Below are 22759 nucleotides of genomic sequence, written 5' to 3'. Positions count from 1 at the left end.
CAGAATAATTATAATTTTCAGTATGTCTAAGAAGTTATCTTGTCGAACAAAATTCCCTCTCTTTCTCTCTCAGTATTTTGTTTGTGAATGGCTTGGGCATCAACTAAAACTTATATCTTTTCTCCTTTGAATGCAACATCAGTAGTTAGCAGGTTCGTGTGAGAGAAGTCAATGATCAGCTGATCTTGGAGAATAGGAGGCCTAATGCAACGTATTCACATTTCCTTTATCTTTTTCGACGTATCTGCGTATTTTTGGTTTCGTTGATGTGACGCTGCCAAGTAGTGCCACATACTGTAACATAGCCTTGCCTTATGTTAGTTGATGAAAGATGAAGTGTTGTGCGGTCGCTTTTTTGGTATCCAATCTTGACCTGCCATCTGTGATATAAGTAAACGGCGAAGTTATGGAAACCTATTTTCCATTTTCTCGTGTCTTTCGGTTGCATGATACTATCCGCAAGGTGGGTGGAGGATAATGATATTTTAATGAGAAAAATGTATTACCTTGAATGTATTTACAAGAATAACTGCTTAGTGCACGAGAGCTGCTGGAAGAGTGTTACAGTATATTTTGAGTGTGCGCCAAAAAACAAAACACTGGAGGTGTGTGTATATATATATATATATATATATATATATATATATATATATATATATATATATATATATATATATATATGTATAAATACACACACACACACCAGGGCCGGATTAAGCTGGTGGGAGGCCTGGGGCCCATTTTGGTGGGAGGCCCCCTTTCCAACTCCTATTGTATACACTACAAACTATAGTCTATATATAAACTATATTATAAACTATAGTCTATATACAAACTATATTTTATTAAATTAAAATATTGTTTTATTGGTGGGAGGCTCCCTCTTGGTGGGTGGCCTGGGGCCCAGGCCCCTGCCCCCCAATCCAGACACACACACACACACACACACACACACACACACACACACACACACACACACACACACACACACACACACACACCCTACCTCCAGTGTTTTGGTTTTTCCTGTAAATACATGCAAGGTACTACATTTTTCTCATTAAAATATCATTATCCTCCATCCACCTTGCGGATAGTATTATGCAACCGAAAGACACTAGAAAATGGAAAATAGGTTTCCATAACTTTGCCGTTTACTTATATCACACATGGCAGGTCAAGATTGGATACCAAACAAGCGACCGCACAAACTTCATCTTTCATCAACTAACATAAGGCTATGTTACAATAGGTGGCACTACTTGGCAGTGTTACATCAACGAAACCGAAAATACGCAATGTCGAAAAGATGCAGCTCAAATAATTCCATATTCAAGGATATATATACAGTATATATATATATATATATATATATATATATATATATATATATATATATATATATATATATATATATATATATATATATATATATATATGATTATTATCACTTTTGTACGTGATTCATTTATCACACATTACCACAGGTGAAAAATAAGAAACACACCTGACCGGTTTCGACTTTATTTCAAGCCATTGACGAAGGACTGATAGAGTGTGAGAAGTCACAAATATATATACTACAAGAACAGTACTGACGAACATACACAACCGTTAGAGGCTCCTTATCCCCACTCAGGCCGGTGTCGAGGTAGGAGTGGCCTTTAAAACTCATTTGGCTAAAAATCACAATAGACTCTCAGGGGACATTGCTGATAAACAGACCATACCCACCTCAGATCCACACCTGACAGGTGTCATGGAGGCGGAGTTTGGAAACTCATTAACATTACTACCCTCGTACTGTGTTTACAAATATTATAATCCTATTTTCATATATCTCTACTGCCTACCTTAAAGTTTAAACAATTTACAAATTTCTTTTGATATTAAAGGATCAAGTTTATACATCCCTTGACTGATATTCATATTATGGTTGTAACTTTCTTTTATGAAGCTAGATTCAATGATGTTCCTTTCAGTGCATTATTAGAATATACAATCCTTTTGCCCCTTCCCAGTTGATAGCATGATTGTTTTCACTAACATGTACAAATATACCACTGTTCCCTTGTGCATATCTCACACATTTCTTATGTTGTTCAATTCTTTTTCCAGTGCTTTCCCAGTTTGGCCAATATAAAAGTTGTCACAAGACTTACACGGAATTTTATATACACACCCTTTAATATTGTCTGGGAGTTCTTGATAAGTACATTTTTCATTGTTGTATTGTTCTTAAATGCGACATTAACACCAAAATTCTTAAGAAGATGAGGATATCTTTCATACTATTATTATAAGGCAGGACAAGCAAATTTTTTGTGTTGTAAGGTTCTTTCTGGTTTTGATACATAGTCTTTTTGCCGTTTCATATGCACTGTTTAATACACTATCAGGATATTTCATTTTTTTGCCTGCATTCCTAATCTTATCTATTTCATCATCAATATATTCAGGGCTACATACCCGTAATGCTCTTAAAAACATAGATGAAAACACTGACTTTTTAACCTTATTGCTTTGTCCAGAATAGAAATGCACATAGGAAGAAATATTAGTGGGTTTTCTATACACACTATATTTAAACCCACTACTATTTCTTACAACACAAAAAATTTGCTTGTCCTGCCTTATAATAATAGTATGAAAGATATCCCTCATCTTCTTAAGAATTTTGGTGTTAATGTCGCATTTAAGAACAATACAACAATGAAAATGTACTTATCAAGAACTCCCAGACAATATTAAAGGGTGTGTATATAAAATTCCGTGTAAGTCTTGTGACAACTTTTATATTGGCCAAACCAGGAAAGCACTGGAAAAAGAATTGAACAACATAAGAAATGTGTGAGATATGCACAAGGGAACAGTGGTATATTTGTACATGTTAGTGAGAACAATCATGCTATCAACTGGGAAGGGGCAAAAAGGATTGTATATTCTAATAATGCACTGGAAAGGAACATCATTGAATCTAGCTTCATAAAAGAAAGTTACAACCATAATATGAATATCAGTCAAGGGATGTATAAACTTGATCCTTTAATATCAAAAGAAATTTGTAAATTGTTTAAACTTTAAGGTAGGCAGTAGAGATATATGAAAATAGGATTATAATATTTGTAAACACAGTACGAGGGTAGTAATGTTAATGAGTTTCCAAACTCCGCCTCCATGACACCTGTCAGGTGGGATCTGAGGTGGGGTATGGTCTGTTTATCAGCAATGTCCCCTGAGAGTCTATTGTGATTTTTAGCCAAATGAGTTTTAAAGGCCACTCCTACCTCGACACCGGCCTGAGTGGGGATATGGAGCCTCTAACGGTTGTGTATGTTCGTCAGTACTGTTCTTGTAGTATATATATTTGTGACTTCTCACACTCTGTATCAGTCCTTCGTCAATGGCTTGAAATAAAGTCGAAACCGGTCAGGACCTACACCCCGTTTCTTATTTTTCACCTGTGGTAATGTGTGATATATATATATATATATATATATATATATATATATATATATATATATATATATATATATATATATATATATATATATATATATATATATATATCTAGAATATGGAATTGAGCTGCATGTCAATAAAAGGTCTATGTTCATATCCATATGAATTCAAGTCTTGAATATAATAGGTACAGCCAGTATTAAGTAAGGATTCGTCTGTACGTAAACGTATGTAAAGGTAGTTTGCGACACTTAACGTGATATACCATTGTGTATTGAAAATAAATTTGGATTGTGTCCTTTAGTGTATGCGATACACAAAGGCAAAATAGTTACTGAATTTTTATTTGGTTTGTGCCGCTGTTTTTAAGGATAACGGTAGTGAGGATTTCCTTTTAGTTCTGCGTAGGGTTCGTTTATAATATACGGAATTGAATTTGAAAGACTGCCAGGGATAGTCAAATTGACAGAGGGGCTATTTGAAAGAATATTTGATGTAATCTACGTGACCCAGTGAGACTTTTGTGAAGGGCCGCTAGTCGTTTTGGCCCATTCCAATGCATACGACGTTGCAGTGTTCATCGGTCCTACTTCTACTTCACTACACCACTAGGGCCGTGCTTCTTCATAATTCACGTTTGAGTCGAAGGTGTTCAGTAAATTTCATGCTGACAGGTTATTGATGTTGCCACTTTATACCCGTGGCAGTTTTTCCATTGGTGTTGGGAAGTGTAAAACTCTCTCTCTCTCTCTCTCTCTCTCTCTCTCTCTCTCTCTCTCTCTCTCTCTCTCTCTCTCTCTCTCTCTCTCTCTCAATATTGGTATCCTGAGAACGAACACCACGTAATACGTCAAACATAATATTTCAGTTAACAATTTTGGATCGAAATGTTACATTGTTCTATGCATTAATGCTGTGAAATCATGTACAATGTTTTCATATCGAAGAACTAATCTATCTCTCTCGAGTACTTTTGTTAAGTGTGTGGAAAATCTTCTGTTGCTGCATGTGTGGGGTTTCACGTGGTATAATTATTAAAATGGAATAGTAATTGAAGTAGAAGATATCCTGAGGAATCATTGTATCTATTAATACTAGGACGGAACTGCAGTACACCGGTAGGGGCACGGATGGGTGGGCGTTGGTTGGAAAATTTTTTGATGTTCGGATGGTGGGTGGGGAGCCAGTTCCGATATTCGCTTCCTGTCCCTGTATTGAGCTTGGTGTTTACTTTTATCTCGTATCGAACTTTTAAGCTGTACATCAGTCGTCAAGTCCTATGAACCCCGATGTACTGTTGGATAACTAATTTGTTTTCGCACTGCTGTTTTTGTTTAAAGATAGGTTTTACTACCATTTTTTGTACCCATTTATGATTTTAAGGAATGCTTTTGGTTCCCTTGCCATAATGTCATCCATCTTTGTCCACTTACTCTTTCACCTTTCCTTGGCATTTCGAATACCGGGAGCTGCCATCGTGTTCCCATCTCGTCAACACTATTGCGAATATGGCTCGCATCATGAGCGACGTGGGCTCGTTTTCTCATCACCGCCCACCGCTCCTGTTATCGAAAGTGTTTAAAATAAACGGAGTAAAATGGTTTATGCATATACTCCCTATTCTTTGTTCTTAGCGGGTTTGCTATTTTTTTCGTAGACGTGGGAACACCGCTTTCCCAGCGTTATATAATTTTGTGACCCTTACCTTCCCATAAAGTCTAGAAGTTCGAGCCTCCTTGCGTCTCCTGACGTTCATTCTTGTCTTGCATCCTCGAGGGCTTGTTTTCTCGTAGGTTATTTTCCCCTGTCGGCCATTCATTCACCCTTGTGCCTGTTGTGTTATCCAAAGCTACCTCCAGAATTCCTCTTTATACACGCGGTCACACTTTCAAGATCGCGTTGTTTTTAGTTTTATTTGGAAAGATTTTTATTTTTTTTTAACTGAGGCTTAGGAACTTAATCCTCCCGGCTCATAGATAACATAATATCGAAGGTAATATCTCATTTCCAATTCGCTTGTGGAATAATATTAAGTATACAGTTCGCTAATAGTACCGAAGGGATAGGCAGTCTTAGTGGTCTATTTTTGTTTGTCATTCACATTGGGAAACTGTACAGGTAATATTGCATTTCGTTGCTGTTCACGATTTTGTCATAGGACACCAGTTTGGTGTTTCCCAAATGCATTAGGGATATTGATGAAGGAAGAAATGAAGACCTGAAAGGCACAGGATGGATAGTAGTCGGCGTTTGTTGTTGTGGGATGGGCATTAGGGGAGGATGTTGGCGTTGTCGGCTAATGTGCATCATGAGTGACAGGTGAGGCTACGGAACATTTAAACGTTTTGGGGAATGGGACTGACGCTAATTACATTAACAGAACCACCAGAATTATGTGATGTGAGATAATTGGCGGGATGAATATGCACCCTTCCGAAATATCCACTGCTATTTACGTGAATGTATTTTTGTTCACCCATCAAAGATATATTGAACACTGCAGGTTAACTTGTACTCTTTTTAAGTTAAATCTAAATGATAATTGACTCCCGATATTTTTTTTTTTTTTAATGAAAGATCACTTTAGCGCTCGCCGAATGGAGAACATCGCGTATTGGCTTTAGTAAACTTTATTTTTATTGATAAAATTAATATGAAACTCCGTATTATGGAGTGTTGTAGCATGTGAGAAATGAAGTTGGACGTATTTAAATTTAAGTAAGAGTATATCAACATTGGCCTTAGTCTCTCTTAAGACACAATCATCTTTTCGTATGAAGAAAATTTGAGGTAACATTGTTTGAATGATTGCATTCTGGAATGGGGTGAAATTTATCGTGTGAACTTTTATCGTTCTTATTCTACACCGAATCTTGCGGGAAAGTTGCTTCCTACCGTAAGAAGAAAGAAATGTTATGAATTTACGCGAGAAATAATAGAAGTGAACTTATTTCATCCGGAACATCTGACATTAAGTATCGATGTTTGAAGTGTAGGGTAATGCGTACGTGACTTTACAACGATAGTGCGGCTATTTTGACTTAATGGTCTACCTTTGCTGTCAAACAACGGCTCCTTCCATCATGGCCAGTCTTCCATTCCCTCGATGTAAATGATTGTGTGCGTGCGCGTTTGTTTTGGGGGAGGGGGTGTCAGAATAATTTGACCAGGGCCGTAGAGGCTTTCATCTTTACACAGTCTCTCTCTCTCTCTCTCTCTCTCTCTCTCTCTCTCTCTCTCTCTCTCTCTCTCTCTCTCTCTCTCTCTCTCTCTCTCTCTCTCTCAGATCGATATATTTGCTGGTTAGAAGATGAAGAAATATTGTTTTGTGGGCTATAAGATACTGTTCTGTGTCAATTTCAGCCTTTAATTAGGATTTGTGGCTTGCTTCCTTTTTTGTCTGTTGAGAGAGGGATGGGTCGGTGGGAGTTACAAGAAAGGGATAAACCAACAGTACCTTTTGAGACGATTGCCATTCCAAGTGGAGCCATATAATTTTTATATATTTTATATGATGTGATTTTCCCGTTTCCTTTATTAGTTTGTGTTTGGTAAAAGATCATGCCTCAAGAGTGTTCAAAATTTGCATTTTTTGAGTATTTGGTTTTTTTTTTTCAATTTCTAGTTGAAAGTTATGAGAAATTAAAAGAATCAAGTTTTTTTTTTTTTATAAATCTCTCTCTCTCTCTCTCTCTCTCTCTCTCTCTCTCTCTCTCTCTCTCTCTCTCTCTCTCTCTCTCTCTCTCTCTCTCTCTCAGACCTTTTATAAGATATTTTAAACATTTTCATTTTAACACTTACTTGATAGATAAAATTAATATTTGCAAAACATGATAGATAAAATAAAAGTTGAAAAGGGATATGTGTATATCAATAGCAAGGTAAAGAAAGCCCCAGAAACACTTGAAAGGATAAAGAAAAAGCCAGGTACCAAATCCATTCCCTCCCCCAGCAAATGCTTAAAATACAGTTTGTAAGTATTTCTGTGTGGAATCTGGCATGGGGAGATGTTTAGTAATTAACAAGGCTCAGAAACTTCTTTATATGAAATAGAAAAGAAAAACCGTAACATTTTCTCTATGAAACAAAACGTTCATGATTTTTAAGTAAAAACATACAAGTGTATTTTGGTGATGTAGAAATTTATAAAATGCAGTAAGGCATATCTTAGAGTCATAAATACAGTAGACATCTTGTTTTAGAGACCTGCCTAAGATGAAGAGACTGGTCATGAATCTGGTTCCTTCAGCAGATTTGTATCTAGTGTTGTACACATAATTTTCTAGTACTTTAAATGTATTTCATCCTTAATTACTATTCAAATTTCTTGTCATTAGGAAAATTACTATTTAAATTTCTTGTAATTAGAAAAATTAACACCCAATTCCAGTTAGACCATTAAACATGGGGCAAAAGAGCCTCCTTCAAGCACCTGTGTGGATGCCTCTTTAGCATTGCATATGCACCTTGAAAATGAAGCAACTTATTTCTTATGAATATTAGATATGCCTTACTGTATTTTTCATGTTATTTACCTTCAACATGTATGCTTTCATAAAAACAATTTAAAATTTCATCCACTCTTTGTATTTTAAGGCATAGTAAATAAATAATTTGTCAGTTTTGTCTCTTACCCCAGCTTTTCTTTGATTAATATGTAAATCTAATTATGATTTTACAACTTTAGGTGCTTTAACTACTTTCCATGCATTTTGTTCACATTTAGTATGTTGTTTGGGCATGAAAATAAGATTGAAATTGATTTCAACCACAAATCATTTGATTACATTGGATCAAAGTATTTTGTATATATTTTATATATAGTTACTCTGATGATAATTCTTGGATTGGATTTTGACTGAATGGGTTACCACTCATGTAATTTCTTAAAGCATTCCGTGGGGCCTTGTTTTGATGGTCCCTTCTTTTTACTTTGCTCCTTATACTTCCATGTGCTCCAAAATCTTCATTGCATTACCATTAATTGTATCAGATTCTTATTTTCTGTTTTAAAAATGTGATGAAGCTTTTTATTTTTGCCAAAATATAGTGCCATGTTGAGAAATTGTGGCTTTCTTTTACTTGCACTAGCTTTTTAACACCATACATCTTTCTGAATTTCTCAACCTTTCAGTAATTTGGCACAGAACAAAAGCTACAGCTGTCACCTTTTTGTATTGTCAGTCACCTTGTGTCCAGAAATTCAGGCATTTGGAACATTTTTATGCAAATGTTCTTCACATTTAATGGGTAGACCTGTGAGAAATATTATTCAGACTGTACCATTAATTTGCTTACTTTAATGTAAATACTAGTACGTTGCATTTTCAAGTCCAGTACCGTAAATTGCTGTAAGCCATTAATTAAGGATTTTTAAAAAGATTGGCTGTTAGCCGTAAGTTAAATAATAATAAAATTTCCAAATCTGTTAATAAAAATGAGGTATAGTATGTTGACTATGACTTATTATGCACACTCATACACATGTGCACACCACAGACATTGACCTCCATATTTCTTATGTTAGATTATAATAGTGTACTGTATGAACACATTAATGAAAGTAACTCATGTAAATCATAAAGTGTGTTGTGGGGCCTTTTCTTGTTCATAGAATTTATCTCTTATAATTCTTTTATACCTGTTGGTTAACACAGTGCAACTTATCTGTTATGGAAGTTTTAGTTTGTTGCAAGTTAAATTTCTGACCAAAAATTTAGAGAACACATTTTCTAATCCAGGCATAGCGGCTCCAGCAGCAGCCTTCAGTGCGCCTTATGTGATCAACGCCCAAGAGCCATATGTAGGCACTTTAATTACAGGTAAGTAGCTATTGTGAATTATTAGGAGTGTAACTGTTGCAGTATTTTCTATTGATGCGCAACAAGCTGGCGATGAACCTACCTCTCATATTATGACCCTTGTTTGTAACTGCCAATTTCAAACAAACCAGTTGGTTGGTGATAGAATTATTATACATTAGCAGTACTTAAAAATGTACTGAAGTTCTATTTAAAGCAAGGTTTGTAACTGACTATAAGTAGATTTATTGACATCGGCAGTTTTGTCATGTACAGTAACCTATTTATTTTCCCTAATAAAACATACCTGGCATGACTTGCTTCTGCTTATATAATTTTATAAGCATGGATCAGCCTATTGAGCATCATTGTTTTTAAAGAGATTAGTAACATGTACTGTAATATCTTCTATATGCTGTCCCCATGTGTTTTATGAAACATAATCTAGTTTAGTTTTGTGGATTATCTGAAAAATAAAACAATATGAAGATTGTTTAAATATGGTAATTATTTGTCTTGTGTGTTAGGTCCAACAGCAGTGATTCCACAGTACTATGGAGTACACTGGGGAGTTTACCCAGCAAACATTATACAACAACAGGGCCCTGGGGGACAACCTCGAAGACCCAACTCTCCATCACAGACTAACGAAGTTACTAGCCAAAGTAATGGGAATTTGGCAGCTGCAGCTGCTGCTGGAAACATGCAAGGACCACTATCTCAGTATCAGGTGTGTACTATAGACATTCTGTTGATTCTGTGGTTAACATAAAAGTCATTTTGAATCATAGGAGTTATAAATTTGTGTCAATATTAACAGCATTTTCTCTTGACATTTGAAGCAGGTAATTCCAGCTTACTATGACCAAAATGGGGCAGTGTTAATGGGCAATCTACGGGGTGTAGGAAATGGAGCCCCTGTCAGGCTAGTATCGCCAGCACCAGTTTTAATAAATGGTGCTAATGGCGCTCAAGCTGCTGCTGCCAATAACATGCGACTGTTAAGTAATCAGGTGAGTTCTGCAAAAAACTGTCTTTGTGAGATTGTACTGACTTGAAAAATTTTGATTTTTTTTTTTTTTTTTTTATCTTCAGATGTGTTTCTTAAATTTCATATTTTCAGGCTCCTCAAATTGGAACTCCGCCAGCTTCTCTATATAACAACAGTCAAACTCCGAGCCTGAACAACAGCCAGACCTTCACTGGGAACACACTTGCTGGTATGCATGCTTTAGAATCTGGTTTTTTGGAATTGCTGTGAAAGCTAACATCCCACCTCCCAGTAATAATAATCAGGTCACTGGTCAGTTGCTGATGAATATCCAGTGTCATGAAATGTTTCATACAGTAGCCGTGTAACTCATTTTTGTACAAAACAACAGCATATAAACTGACCAGTATCGTTCGCATGTACTAAGTTTTTGAATGTGTGTGTGATACTAATAACATTACACTGACTGAGGGAAAATACACTTACAGTTTACTAACATGTGTATCAAGGATGTACTGTAGTAAATGTTGATCATTCACTTTAAAACAAATTTTTGTAAATATGCAATAAAAAATGACGTGCTCCAGACAGTATAGCCTTGATCTTGTTAGAGTGCATCGTGTCCTACCGTATTACTTCATAGATGATTATAGCGTGTGGTTCGTTTCTCATTGTTGCAGATTCCCTCTCGCAAGGCCTGCAGACTTCCAATGCACTAACAAGCAACAACTACTCGTTGGGTCTGCAAACTAGTAGTCTAGGTTTTGGCAATAGCACCCTGGGCACCATTGGATCCCCTGCTATTGGCAATTTAGGTGGTGGTAAGTTCAGTCCATTAATAACAAATTTATAACATTAAGTAACTCTTTGAATATAGTTACTTCCAACAGTTCAAATGGAATTATTACAAGTACTGTACTGTATTTCAGCCCTTTCTGCCCTGATTGTCCAAGTAAAACTATGCATGAACTAATTCATACAACATAGGGAAAGTAAACATAAATACCAATTTTATTTTTCAGGATTAGGAGGTAGTAGTATGGGACGACGAGATTCCTTAGACCGAACGACATCAGTTTTATCGCCGCTTTCTCAAGACTTCCGAAGTGGAAAATGGACAAGCAATTATGGAGCTCTAGGCACTGTGACTGCTTCTCCAGGGCCCATAGGCCTCACGTCTGGAAGTCTTACACCTCCACCTAGCTTAGGTACCTCATCTGCGCTTCCTTTAGGGGCTTTAATGTCAGGAAACAGAGTTATTTCTGCAGCTCCTGGGGCAGAAGCAAAATTTCGAAATGGATCCACAAATGGAATGTTCACTGGTGGTTCCTCAACTCTGTTTCCACCTTTAAAGCGGAATTTGAGCTTGGATAAATGCACTGGGCGTTCTCGTCTGTTAGAAGACTTCCGCAACAATAGGTTTCCTAATCTTCAGTTACGTGATTTGGCAAACCATATTGTTGAATTCAGCCAGGATCAGCATGGGTCTCGGTTTGTACCATATCTTTTGTTGACTGCTTTATGATTCCAAATATATGTACTGAACAGTAATGTAAGTCTTTGTAATATGTTAATAGACTTTTTATTTTACAATGGAAATGAGGTGTCTAATCCAAATGTTTCATTTTAGGTTTATTCAGCAGAAGCTTGAACGGGCTACCCCTGCTGAAAAGCAAATGGTTTTCAATGAAATACTTACTGCAGCCTATTCCCTAATGACTGATGTGTTTGGTAAGCTGCCATATTGTGGTTTTATGCTTTGCCATGGGCCATGTATTCATTTATCTTTAAATAGGGAAGTGCCTGAGAATGTATCATTTAAAGCTATACTTGAACAAACTCCTTTGCTCTATTAATATCAAAAACCAAAAATATAAAAAGTTATTTCAAATTTATAATTCTTTTTTATATATCTTATTGGTAGTTTTCTATTTTCCTTTTCACTAGGTAATTATGTTATTCAGAAGTTCTTTGAGTTTGGCACGCCAGAACAGAAGACTGTTTTAGCAAACAAGATTCGTGGTCATGTTTTGCCACTAGCTTTACAAATGTATGGATGCAGAGTAATACAGAAAGCACTGGAGTGCATAACTCAGGACCAGCAAAAGGACATAGTACGCGAGCTTGATGGACATGTTTTGAAATGTGTCAAAGACCAAAATGGTAAGTTTTGAATCCATTCACAGTTTGCAGTCTTGAACATTAAGGTGATGTATACAGATTGAAGTAATTTTGGTCACTGTATGACTGTACAATGCTAATTTGCGTTTCTGGAATTGAACAGGCAACCATGTTGTTCAGAAGTGTATCGAGTGTGTGGACCCTTTGGCATTGCAATTCATCATCAACGCCTTCCAGGTGAGATTCTAGTTCTAGTGTGATGTAGTGCTTAGAAGGTTCTGATAGAATGGATATAAGACAGATAAAAGTAAAGTTTAAATTTTAAGGTCTTTGTCCATAGGTATTATAAGGTAAATGAAGTAATAAATTAAAAATGTTATTTCATCAGAATCTTCTTTTTCGTAGTTGGATTGATGTTTTGGTTATCACATTTGGTTTTTTTCTCCTTTATAGCAATGTGGATTCTCCAATTTACCCTAAATGAGAATGACATGTTTATCATTCCATTTGATAAGTACAAAGTTATACCATAAATACTTGCAAGGGCAGTTACTGTACATAACCATGGAGAGGAGTACATTGCATTTCTTGATATTTAAGGGAATCTGTCAAATAAACTTAAGTTTGTTACCTTTTGAGCTTCAAAGGAAATTGATAACTTACACTCAGTGGTTACTAAAAATAACCATTCACAAAATCCATTAAGTATAAAATATTCCTCATAAATCCTCACACTAAATCACTTGAAACATCAGCATATGCAAATAATTATGGCGGGGGATCAGTATATTTTTTAAACAATGCTAAAGAAAAAATATTTTTTCAGGGGCAAGTGTTCACATTGTCAACACACCCATATGGTTGTCGTGTGATTCAGCGCATTTTGGAGCACTGTACAGGTGATCAAACTTCACCTGTACTTGAAGAACTGCACCAACACACAGAACAGTTGTTACAAGATCAGTATGGCAATTATGTCATCCAGCATGTATTAGGTATGGTGAATTATTTTTCAAAGATTGTGTGTGTGTGTGTGTGTGCGCGCGCGCGCGCGCACGCGCATATCATTGCCTCCAGTGCCAAAGGGCCTTTGGAAAATTCTTCCATTCATGTTTCTTGTCCATTATCTTAAGTAAATCTCCACTCACTCAGCCTGCCTCCTCTCATAGTTCTCACTCAAGTAGGTTGGGTCTTCCACTTCTTCAGGTGCTCATAGGAGCCCAGCTGACAGTATCACACATACTTTCTCGTAGGGGTTGTGTGAAGGACATGTTCAAGCCAGTTTCATTGTAAAACCATGAGTCATTTCTTTATAGCAATTTAGCATTCAGTCTTGGGTGAATTCCAAATCCAGGTTCATCCATTGTTTGACTATTTTATTTTAATCACTTATAAATTCCAACTTGAGAGAACCTGTTTGGAATATCAGTTTCCAAATATTTGAGAGTTGTCATCATTATGTATTTACCCTCAAATGTTTTGTTGCTGTGTGTGTGTGTGTGTGTGTGTGTGTCTGTCATCATTACTTTTTTCCTAGATTTATTTTGTCCCATCTGTACATACATGATGCATTTTATTAACCAAGCTCTTGCCTCTGGTGTTTTGCCACCTAAGACAGTGCCATCTGCAATTTATTCTAAGTGTGTTGAGTTTTTATCATTATTCAAGTCAAAACCTCTTCCATCTCCATCCACTTGTTTCATTATAAAATCTCTTGAGATGCAGGAGCAAAGTTGACATATTATTCCCTTCTATCATCCCACTAGTTACTACAAATTCACCTGGCAAGTGTCCCAGCAACATTAACTTTGCAGCTGCTTTATTCATGGATAACTTCGGTTAGCAGTTCCATATTTAATGGGAATGCAATAATGACGGGTGACCTTCCATGATGATGGTCTGCGAACACTGTGAAAATGCCTTCATGTAGTTAATGAGAGTCATCAAAAGGGGATTCATGTAAATGTCTTGTTCAACTCGAGCTTTTTAAAAATTTCTGTATCATGTTATTGAGAATTAATATATGGAATATTTTCATTATAACAAACTAAGTGCAATGCCTCTATGGTTAACACATTGTCAGGTTAACTTTCTTTGGTACCTAGCTGTGACTACTAATTCCCAATTGTCATGCTTTGTCTCCTCATTTGATATTCTGCAAGACAGTCTAGTTAATATACAAGTTAGCATTTCGGTTTCAGCTGAAATCATCTCTGCAGTGATTCCATCATAATCTGATGTTTTCCATCTCAAGTTTGTACATTGTTGATTCCCCCTCATAAGCTGTGGAATTCAGTCATATACGTTCAGGTCATCAGCAGCTTCAGATAAATCAATCAAATTATCTCTCATCACTCGTATTCATCCAGTGTTGTTTTATTTCATCTTGCGTTATTGATCCATCCCTTCTTTTGACAAGCATTTTTTTTTTCTAACTGTTTTACCCTTGGATATTTTATAATAATTTTGTTGGCTAACCCAACAGAATGCCACTTGGTTGGATACATAGCTTTGTTAACATCATCAGCCTGTTTGAATATTCTATCATCTCTTCTCGATCTCTAACTTCACCAGCTTGACTTTGAGTACTTTGTATAATCTACATTGCATTCTCCATGTCCCCCATGAAATTAGTATTTCCTTTAAGCCCTTTGTTGGCAGCTTCAGACCGTCATTCGATGGGCCGAGTTCGATTCCCGCCATTCTGATGAAGAGTTAGAGGAATTTATTTCTGGTGATAGAAATTCATTTCTCGCTATAATGTGGTTCGGATTCTTAAGCTGTAGGTCCCGTTGCTAAGTAACCAATTGGTTCTTAGCCACGTAAAATAAGTCTAATCCTTCGGGCCAGCCCTAGGAGAGCTGTTAATCAGCTCAGTGGTCTGGTAAAACTAAGCTATACTAATTTCAAGAGACTGATATACATTCTTGAAGTTAAAACAGTCCTCAGTGTCTGCTGCCTCTTAGATTTGGTCTCTAGAATTGCAAATATCTTTTGAAATTCACATGAAAAAGCCTCTTTGATGAAATTCACATGAAAAAGCCTCTTTGATGATATTTTCAAGCTTTACTGTATGAAATCTTTTTTGTGGTATGCATTTTATTTGTTTTAGTGTGACATTGACATTTAGGTTGTAATATGGCAATGACACACAGTAAACCCTCTATATTCGCGGTCTCACAATTCGTGGACTTGCATATTCACGGATTTCTCTTTGAAACGGATCTACCCATTATTCATGGAAAATTCACCCATTTGCAGTATTTTTCACTGAGAAATATTCACTAAATACTGTATTTTCATCTCATTTTCATGACTAAATGCACTTTTTGAGATAAAACTATTAAAATATTCAGGTAATGCTCGAGTTAACGATAATTCACCTTCCGATAATTCGATTTTGCAATGGGGTAAGCAATTAATACGATACGACTATTATTTATAAAATATTTTTAAATTTTGCGCGGGTGCAGGCAATGAGAGAGACCAAATTACAATAGACAATTTTTCCTCCATCTCTTTATCCCATCTTCTAGTTAAAAAGTAAAAGTGAATGATAAAAGTATTGTTAGTAACATCATACTCTTGCGTAAATGCATACAGCCATAAACAAATCACCAAGAAACTGTTGTTTTACTTATAACTGAATCGGATAACAACAGCCGTTTACTGGTATGTTGACGATCGTACGGTAATAAACAATTACCGTAGGTTATGGCACAAATGACGTTAAGTAGAATAGGACTGATATATTTTTACCTTATACCCTTATTATGGACAAAAGATTGTAAAAATGGGAGAGAAAGTATTTTAATCAAAACTACTGGGCATGAAGGAACACATTACTGCTATTTTTACGCCAATAAACAATAAATACGTAAAGCTCATATTATGAAATCAGGTGAAAATAGTGGACAGAATGTTGAATTATTTTTACACAAAACAAACGCCCCCAAACAGCTATCGTCATCTATTGAAGAAAATAATAGATAAATTCTCATATTTTAGTTATATTTCGACTTAAAATACACTTCGTATAACGAAAAATAACCTTGCCCCTTATAAATAAAGTATCTAGACTAGAGGTTCATTTACACTAACTAGAAGCAAGAAAAGCGCTCAGAACTGAGTTAAATGCGGCGAAATAAGTACTGCAAAAACATTTCCAAACCAAAACATTGATCACTATGATCACAATTTATAATACAAAAGCAATATAAGAATATATACAATATTATTTGATACAGTGAATTAAGGCATAACACTTCTAAAAGATCCATGGAAAAGATGCATATTCGTTATGTTGATGTTTGTATAATACGATATGTGAACATTGAGTAGAATATAATGTAGGCTATGCTACCGTGTATGTATACAATATACCCTAGTGTAGGCTAAGCTAATTCTTGTTTGTTATTCAGTTTCTCTTTTTACTGAATTATCATAAGTCACTTTGCATGAACCTCCAGAATTAGCTCTTATTAATAATTACTATACTGTGTATGTAAAGAGTATATTTTTTAGTAGAGGCTAGGTTATGTTTGAGATATGTTTTTGGTATTTCTTATGTTTTTTCCAACAAACGATGTTTTTTTTTGTGGAGCCTAACCCCATCATAAGTAGGGTAATACTGGCATAAGCATTTTTGGTTTGTTTTGTGTGTGATTGAACTATCAAAGTAGCTATTCACGGGGGCTGTGGTACGCATCCCCCGTGAATACGGGGGTTTACTGTAATGGTGTTAACTACCAACAAGTGCACCTCTGCTTTCTCAGTATACAGCTGATAGATCTGTTGGGATGTTCCCTTTTAGTGGAAAGGTACTACCTTTACCAAATTATTTGCAGCACATTGTTAATAAAGTGCTTCCCATTTTTGTATGCAGTTCCTCCCAGGCCTTTCTTGTTTAGTACATTCTCAACACCCTTTGATCATACCAATTTTTACTTTCATATCTCCAACAACAATTTTCTTATCTCTTTCTGGTATTTCATTCTTAACACTGCAATTCCATGTAAAACTGATTTGTAATTTCATCGGAAAATTCATTGGTTGGTCTCCTGTTAGCCAGTGCTTCATCTGCATTTGGTATTTTAAGATCATGCCTCCTACTCCTCTTACTTATTCCATTTGCTCTTCTTGAATAAGATATGTACTACCTTGTGCCAGTCCCTTTTGCCATTCCTTTGCACCTTGATTCATGAAAAGCTGAAATGTCTAGTCCATATTTCATGTATTAATTTTCTGTATGTTCTATCTTTCCCACTCGATTTAGAGTTGTGTAACAATTTCTTTCAGTTTATCTAGTGTGCTCAAACTGGTTTCACTTTTAGACTTATATCCTATTGTCTGCCTTTTAAGTGATTGAGTACTGAAAATTATTTTACCATCACTATTTTAAGCATTAAGGAGGCCTAATTGAGTAAAGTTTTCATTAATCAATATAGTGAATTATTTGTTGAAAACTAATATACTGACTTAGATGAAAAAGTGGAATTGAATGTTGTTGGAATACAGAGTAATATTAGATCTAACTTTATTTTAGAACATGGAAAACCAGAAGACAAAAGCAAGATTGTAGGTGTTGTAAGAGGAGGAGTTCTTAAACTTTCTCAACACAAGTTTGCCTCAAATGTTGTGGAAAAATGTGTGACACATGCTACCCGTGCTGAGAGGGCCATGCTTATTGAAGAGGTTAGTAAGATTGCCTTATTGTTTTAGTCATCTCTTAGAGGTGGCTTGAGGTTGTTTATGCCAAGTTAAATCTTCTTGGTCTTCAGATAGTGAAAAATTTTGTTAAAATTTGGAAACTGGCTTTTCACAGTGCATCTTAAATTTACAGATTCCTGTTAGTGATGAGTGTAAAAAGCCAAATTTATCTAATACTGATTTTCAATTATAAATTTGTAAACTTTCCATGTTTCTAGGTGTGTGGGTACAGTGACAATGCTCACAGTTCTTTGCTGGTCTTGATGAAAGATCAGTATGCCAATTATGTGGTGCAGAAGATGATCGATGTTGCTGAACCTGCGCAGCGCAAGATGCTCATGCACAAGATCCGCCCACACATTTCAACATTACGGAAATATACTTATGGTATGTTTGTGTCTTGAGTTAATCATTTTTATATGTAATGTAATTAATTACCATCCTAAGTTTTCATGAGAGTTTTAGTTGTATAATAAGTATGACTATTTTGGCCTCCTGTAGGCCATGTGGCTTTTAATTTGGTAAGATAAATCTAATTTTTTAAATATCCATTTTCAAAGTAAATTTTTCATTTGTTTTATTTATAAACAGGGAAGCACATCTTGGCCAAGCTTGAAAAGTACTTCATGAAGAATGCTCCAGATACAATGGGGGCCAGCATGGCAAGTCCAATTTAAAGCTGCCTTTCACCACAGTGTGACCATCTCTTGCCACATGCCATCAGTTAGATATTCAAGGGAGAATGCCAATTTGTCATTGCTTTTTTATATATAAATATATATATATAAATATATAGGTTTGAAGCACTAGATTATGCGCCATACTTTTTCTTATACATGTATGTATAAAGCCCTAATATTGGATTTATTTAGAGCCTATTAAGTAAAGAAACACAAAATCAGTTGAATCTGATTACTGTCTTTTGAAATTTTTCATCTTTTATGGGAAATTGATTGTAAATTGAATGGCAGGGCTACTTTATTTTTTTAATACTGTAAAAAGGTTACATTCTAAAAAAATATTATAAGAATATTTACATTGAAATTTCAATTTTATTTCAGATTTATTCAAAGTTGTAAAAAATAACTTTACATCAAGGTAGAGGATATCTTGTTCACTATAGATTAAAAATCTAATTTTATTATGACAATGAACATTACAAGGATTCTGCTTATTACTGACACTTGAAAAGTTGATATATTAATTCAGAACTTATTTTGGTGTGCCCTTAATGCATAGTAACATTTCAGCTAGGCTCTTGTAGTTTGATAGAGCATGTTAATCATTACTGTGGGCTTGTGGCTATTGCATGATTTTGCCGTAGTGAGCTTTTCTTAAATACAGTATATATATATATATACTTTAAATATATATATAAATATTATCTAACAATTTCAAAACTTGGATATAGCCGTTTGCCACTTTTTACCCAATTGGTAATTGTTGTTACCTTCCTACAGTTGTATTTCTCTTTCTTTTTCACATTAGTAGTGGTGTATATTGTTAGTAATTAGAAGCCTTGTTTGTCTGGGCAGGCCAAACAATGGTAGTTTAGTTGTATGGGATTTATAGTGTGGATGGGAGCATGTATAGGGAATGATTGGGTATAATATCTTAAGTTAGTCTTTTGAGTGTTACCACAGGTTTATCACTAAAATTTGAAACAAGTGCCCAGAAATATCAGATGGCAAATGTTGGCTCAAAGGAATTTTTTTCTCCCTTAATATTTTAAATATATTGTTTAAGTCAGAATGAAAAGTATTCATGCATTGTATGAAATGTGTGAAAGTATAGTGTGAGAGATGCCTGCCCTGGCCTGTGTCCCAATTGCGGCATGGGACTCTGCCCTCGTCCAGCCTATGGCTCATATCGGCCTAGTGCATTGTAAAATTGTGTACAGTGTATCGACTGTTTATATAAAGGAAATGTGTAATATTGGGCATTACTGTAAATCTGTACAGTTGAATGAATATTCTATATTTTCTTACTTGTTTGTGTGTTTGTAATGTCAATGTAAAAAAAAAGTAAATAACATCATGAGACAGGCACAATTCCAGCTACTTCTGCCTGTGTGCTAACATGTTGACCAGTGTCTGAATTGTATCAAAAATTAACCAACACCTCTGATATGGAATGCTAAGTTGGAAAAGTAAAACATTGGCACATGCACTGCATTTAAAGACTGAAATTACTCATCAGTTCTATCACCAGGGCTGGAAATTTACCAAATTTCAGTAACCATTTATCAAAATGGTGAGAATTATTTTGAAATGAAGAGGTAGATTTTGAGAATATAAGATGTGTATTTGACAGGGGTAATTTTGTAACTCCCATCATACTACTGAATGCCACCGTCGGATATTTCTGCCTCGTGAGTTAGTAGAACATCTTGCTGCTCAAAAACTTCCTGGCTGGCAATGCAATTGGAACGGAGGTGCATTGATGTGTGTGTACTTCTTCCTCTTTTTGTTTCTGCTGGTCGTCAAGGTGAAAGGTTTTATAAAGCAGAGTTAAATCATTTTCTCTTTATATCTGTACCCCTGTACTTTAGCTCATACAGGCTGGAACAGGCCCTCCACATGTTAATACTGTAGAGCTCCTCCTGCCCTTGCCAAAAGACCTAACATTGTCAAATTGTAAATTTGTGAATATTATTGACTTTTTTGTGAGGAGGCCAATATTGTGGCTTATAATGTAAACATTTTGTAATAAATTAGTGTACAGAAAATGTGTACATTTGGAAGATGTACCTTTTGTAAACGCCATATTGTACAGAGCACATGGTGATATTCTTGTGAGCTGTGTTACTGCTGTATAGTAAATTGTACATATTGATTATGAAGCAAGATCTTAGCTTGGCCTGTACCTGCCTGTTGAGCACTAGTTGTATATTGCATATGTACTGTAGGTGTAATTTTCTTGTAAACTGTATTTTGTATATGTCTTAAGCTAACAGTAGTTGAACGTAATATTTACTGTCTTGATCTCACAGTTCCTGCGGGGAAGGTGTGAAGTGTGAATTTTTGTCATTTTGCCATGCTTATAGTTTCTTGGTTTGGTTTTCATAAAAAGTTTAATAATGATGCTAATCTTTGCCATGAGAATATGAAAAAAAATCAAATTCAAACATTTTCACACTTCTCCATGGAAATGCTCTCTTTCCCAAAACTTGACTCTTGGTTCTGTAATTGACTAAAGGAAAACAAAACTGTAAAATTGAACATAATTACATCATTGAAAGTGAATTAGGGGACCCAGTTGTCTTTACTGTACATCTATGTACATTTTCATATTTGTAACCTTTGTTTGCTTTAGATGTAGACGGACATGGTCCTTTTCACCCAATTCTTGGCACTAGCTTCTCTGGAGTTTTTATTGTGTTCATATATTCAAACTATGTATTCTTGTTAAAACTTCTCATTGAATTTTTAATGTTGCAGTATTTGCACCATGTCTGTTGATATTAGCAGTTATTAAAAGTTTCGTGTAATTTTTGTATTGTTTGTATTAGTGTAGTTAGCCTTGAGGTGTGCTAATTGGCTGCTGGGGCTGCCTTCTAGTTACTGTTTAAGTAGGGGAAGTATTGTGGCCTTTAGTATTCCTCTTTTCCTTCCTAGTAATTTTGTCATAATTTCCTCATTCTGTGATATTTTTATTAGAGAAGGCAAGGAATAAAAGTTTACTGCTCTTTCCACTATCTTAAATGGGTTTCACATTGGGGGCTTAGTCCCTTACGCCTTAACGCCAGACCTTTTGTCATCCAGGCCACACTAGCGTGTACGTAGGACGTTTTCAACTGTATTATATGTAAAAAAAATGTATCTTATACAATATGTATAAAATGGAGTGATGCATTCCATTTGAACATCCAAGGTTTTTTATTACCTAATGTCTTAAGGTGAACAGTCCGACGGACAACTGCTCCAGTTAGCTAGCCTCTGCCAGCATTGTTTCTAGAATTGTTACTGTTACTGGCCAGGGTGGAGGTGGCTTGGCTTCGGTGACCTTTGTTCCTTACTTCCCTCAAGTCAAAAAAATGTAGCCACCCCATTTTAACTTAGAGAGCTAATTTAGTACAGTATTACCATTCTGGCCTTGACCACGTATTTCTTGCAAGCTGTAGAAACAAACTAGTTCCCTTGCTACTTTTGCTGTTCAATTCTTTTACAGAAAATTCAGATTTTTCTACCTAACATTAAAATTCTTCTTAAATAAAAAAATTCTTCTGATCTACATAACTAGTAACAATCCTCAATTTAGTAAAAGTATCACTTGAAGATCAAGAGACAGTGCCTTGCCACTACTGCTTGTAAGTTGAGAACGTGGGGAATGGCTAAAGGGAGAACATCTAGAGTAAGGAATGGGGGAGCTGGGTCAACCTTAAACCGTGTGGGCTGGTGCGGGTTGGTTACAGAATTATAATTTTATATATATTATATATATATAGTGTGCTTGTAAAAAGATATTGTATAATATTTGGAAGTTGTAAAAGTTTCAAAGCACTTAAAAGTCTGTTTACGGTAATGTACAGTAATATGATTATTTTTAAATTTTTATTTCCATATTGTAACCAGCCCTGCACAAACAGTTTTCACCAATTTATCAGTTCTGTGATGTACATGCTGTATCATATGTAATGGTCTACTCCATTAATAAATTTTCTGTAATGTGATAA

The 22759-nt window shown here is 35.5% G+C and overlaps 1 protein-coding gene across 21 annotated transcripts in view; it reads left to right on the top strand.

The window, feature by feature from the left end:
- pum (pumilio) overlaps window positions 1–22759 on the top strand; it is a 393939-nt gene extending 371180 nt beyond the window's left edge. For 19 of the 21 annotated variants that reach the window (XM_067084468.1, XM_067084466.1, XM_067084465.1 and 16 more), the window contains 13 exons: window positions 9204–9284; window positions 9791–9993; window positions 10106–10276; window positions 10387–10483; window positions 10935–11075; window positions 11277–11745; window positions 11885–11985; window positions 12202–12417; window positions 12539–12612; window positions 13202–13370; window positions 17921–18069; window positions 18303–18471; window positions 18676–22759. In XM_067084468.1, the coding sequence (XP_066940569.1) occupies window positions 9204–9284; window positions 9791–9993; window positions 10106–10276; window positions 10387–10483; window positions 10935–11075; window positions 11277–11745; window positions 11885–11985; window positions 12202–12417; window positions 12539–12612; window positions 13202–13370; window positions 17921–18069; window positions 18303–18471; window positions 18676–18761 (2126 nt within the window). In that variant the 3' untranslated portion in view covers window positions 18762–22759. The remainder of the gene's footprint in view (window positions 1–9203; window positions 9285–9790; window positions 9994–10105; window positions 10277–10386; window positions 10484–10934; window positions 11076–11276; window positions 11746–11884; window positions 11986–12201; window positions 12418–12538; window positions 12613–13201; window positions 13371–17920; window positions 18070–18302; window positions 18472–18675) is intronic. The other 2 variants (XM_067084463.1, XM_067084471.1) reach the window with 2 other exon arrangements.

This window comes from Macrobrachium rosenbergii, chromosome 41 (genome assembly GCF_040412425.1).
Source record: "Macrobrachium rosenbergii isolate ZJJX-2024 chromosome 41, ASM4041242v1, whole genome shotgun sequence".
In the NCBI taxonomy this organism is placed as follows: Eukaryota; Metazoa; Arthropoda; class Malacostraca; order Decapoda; family Palaemonidae; genus Macrobrachium; species Macrobrachium rosenbergii.
This window is presented reverse-complemented; position numbering and strand designations above follow the sequence as displayed.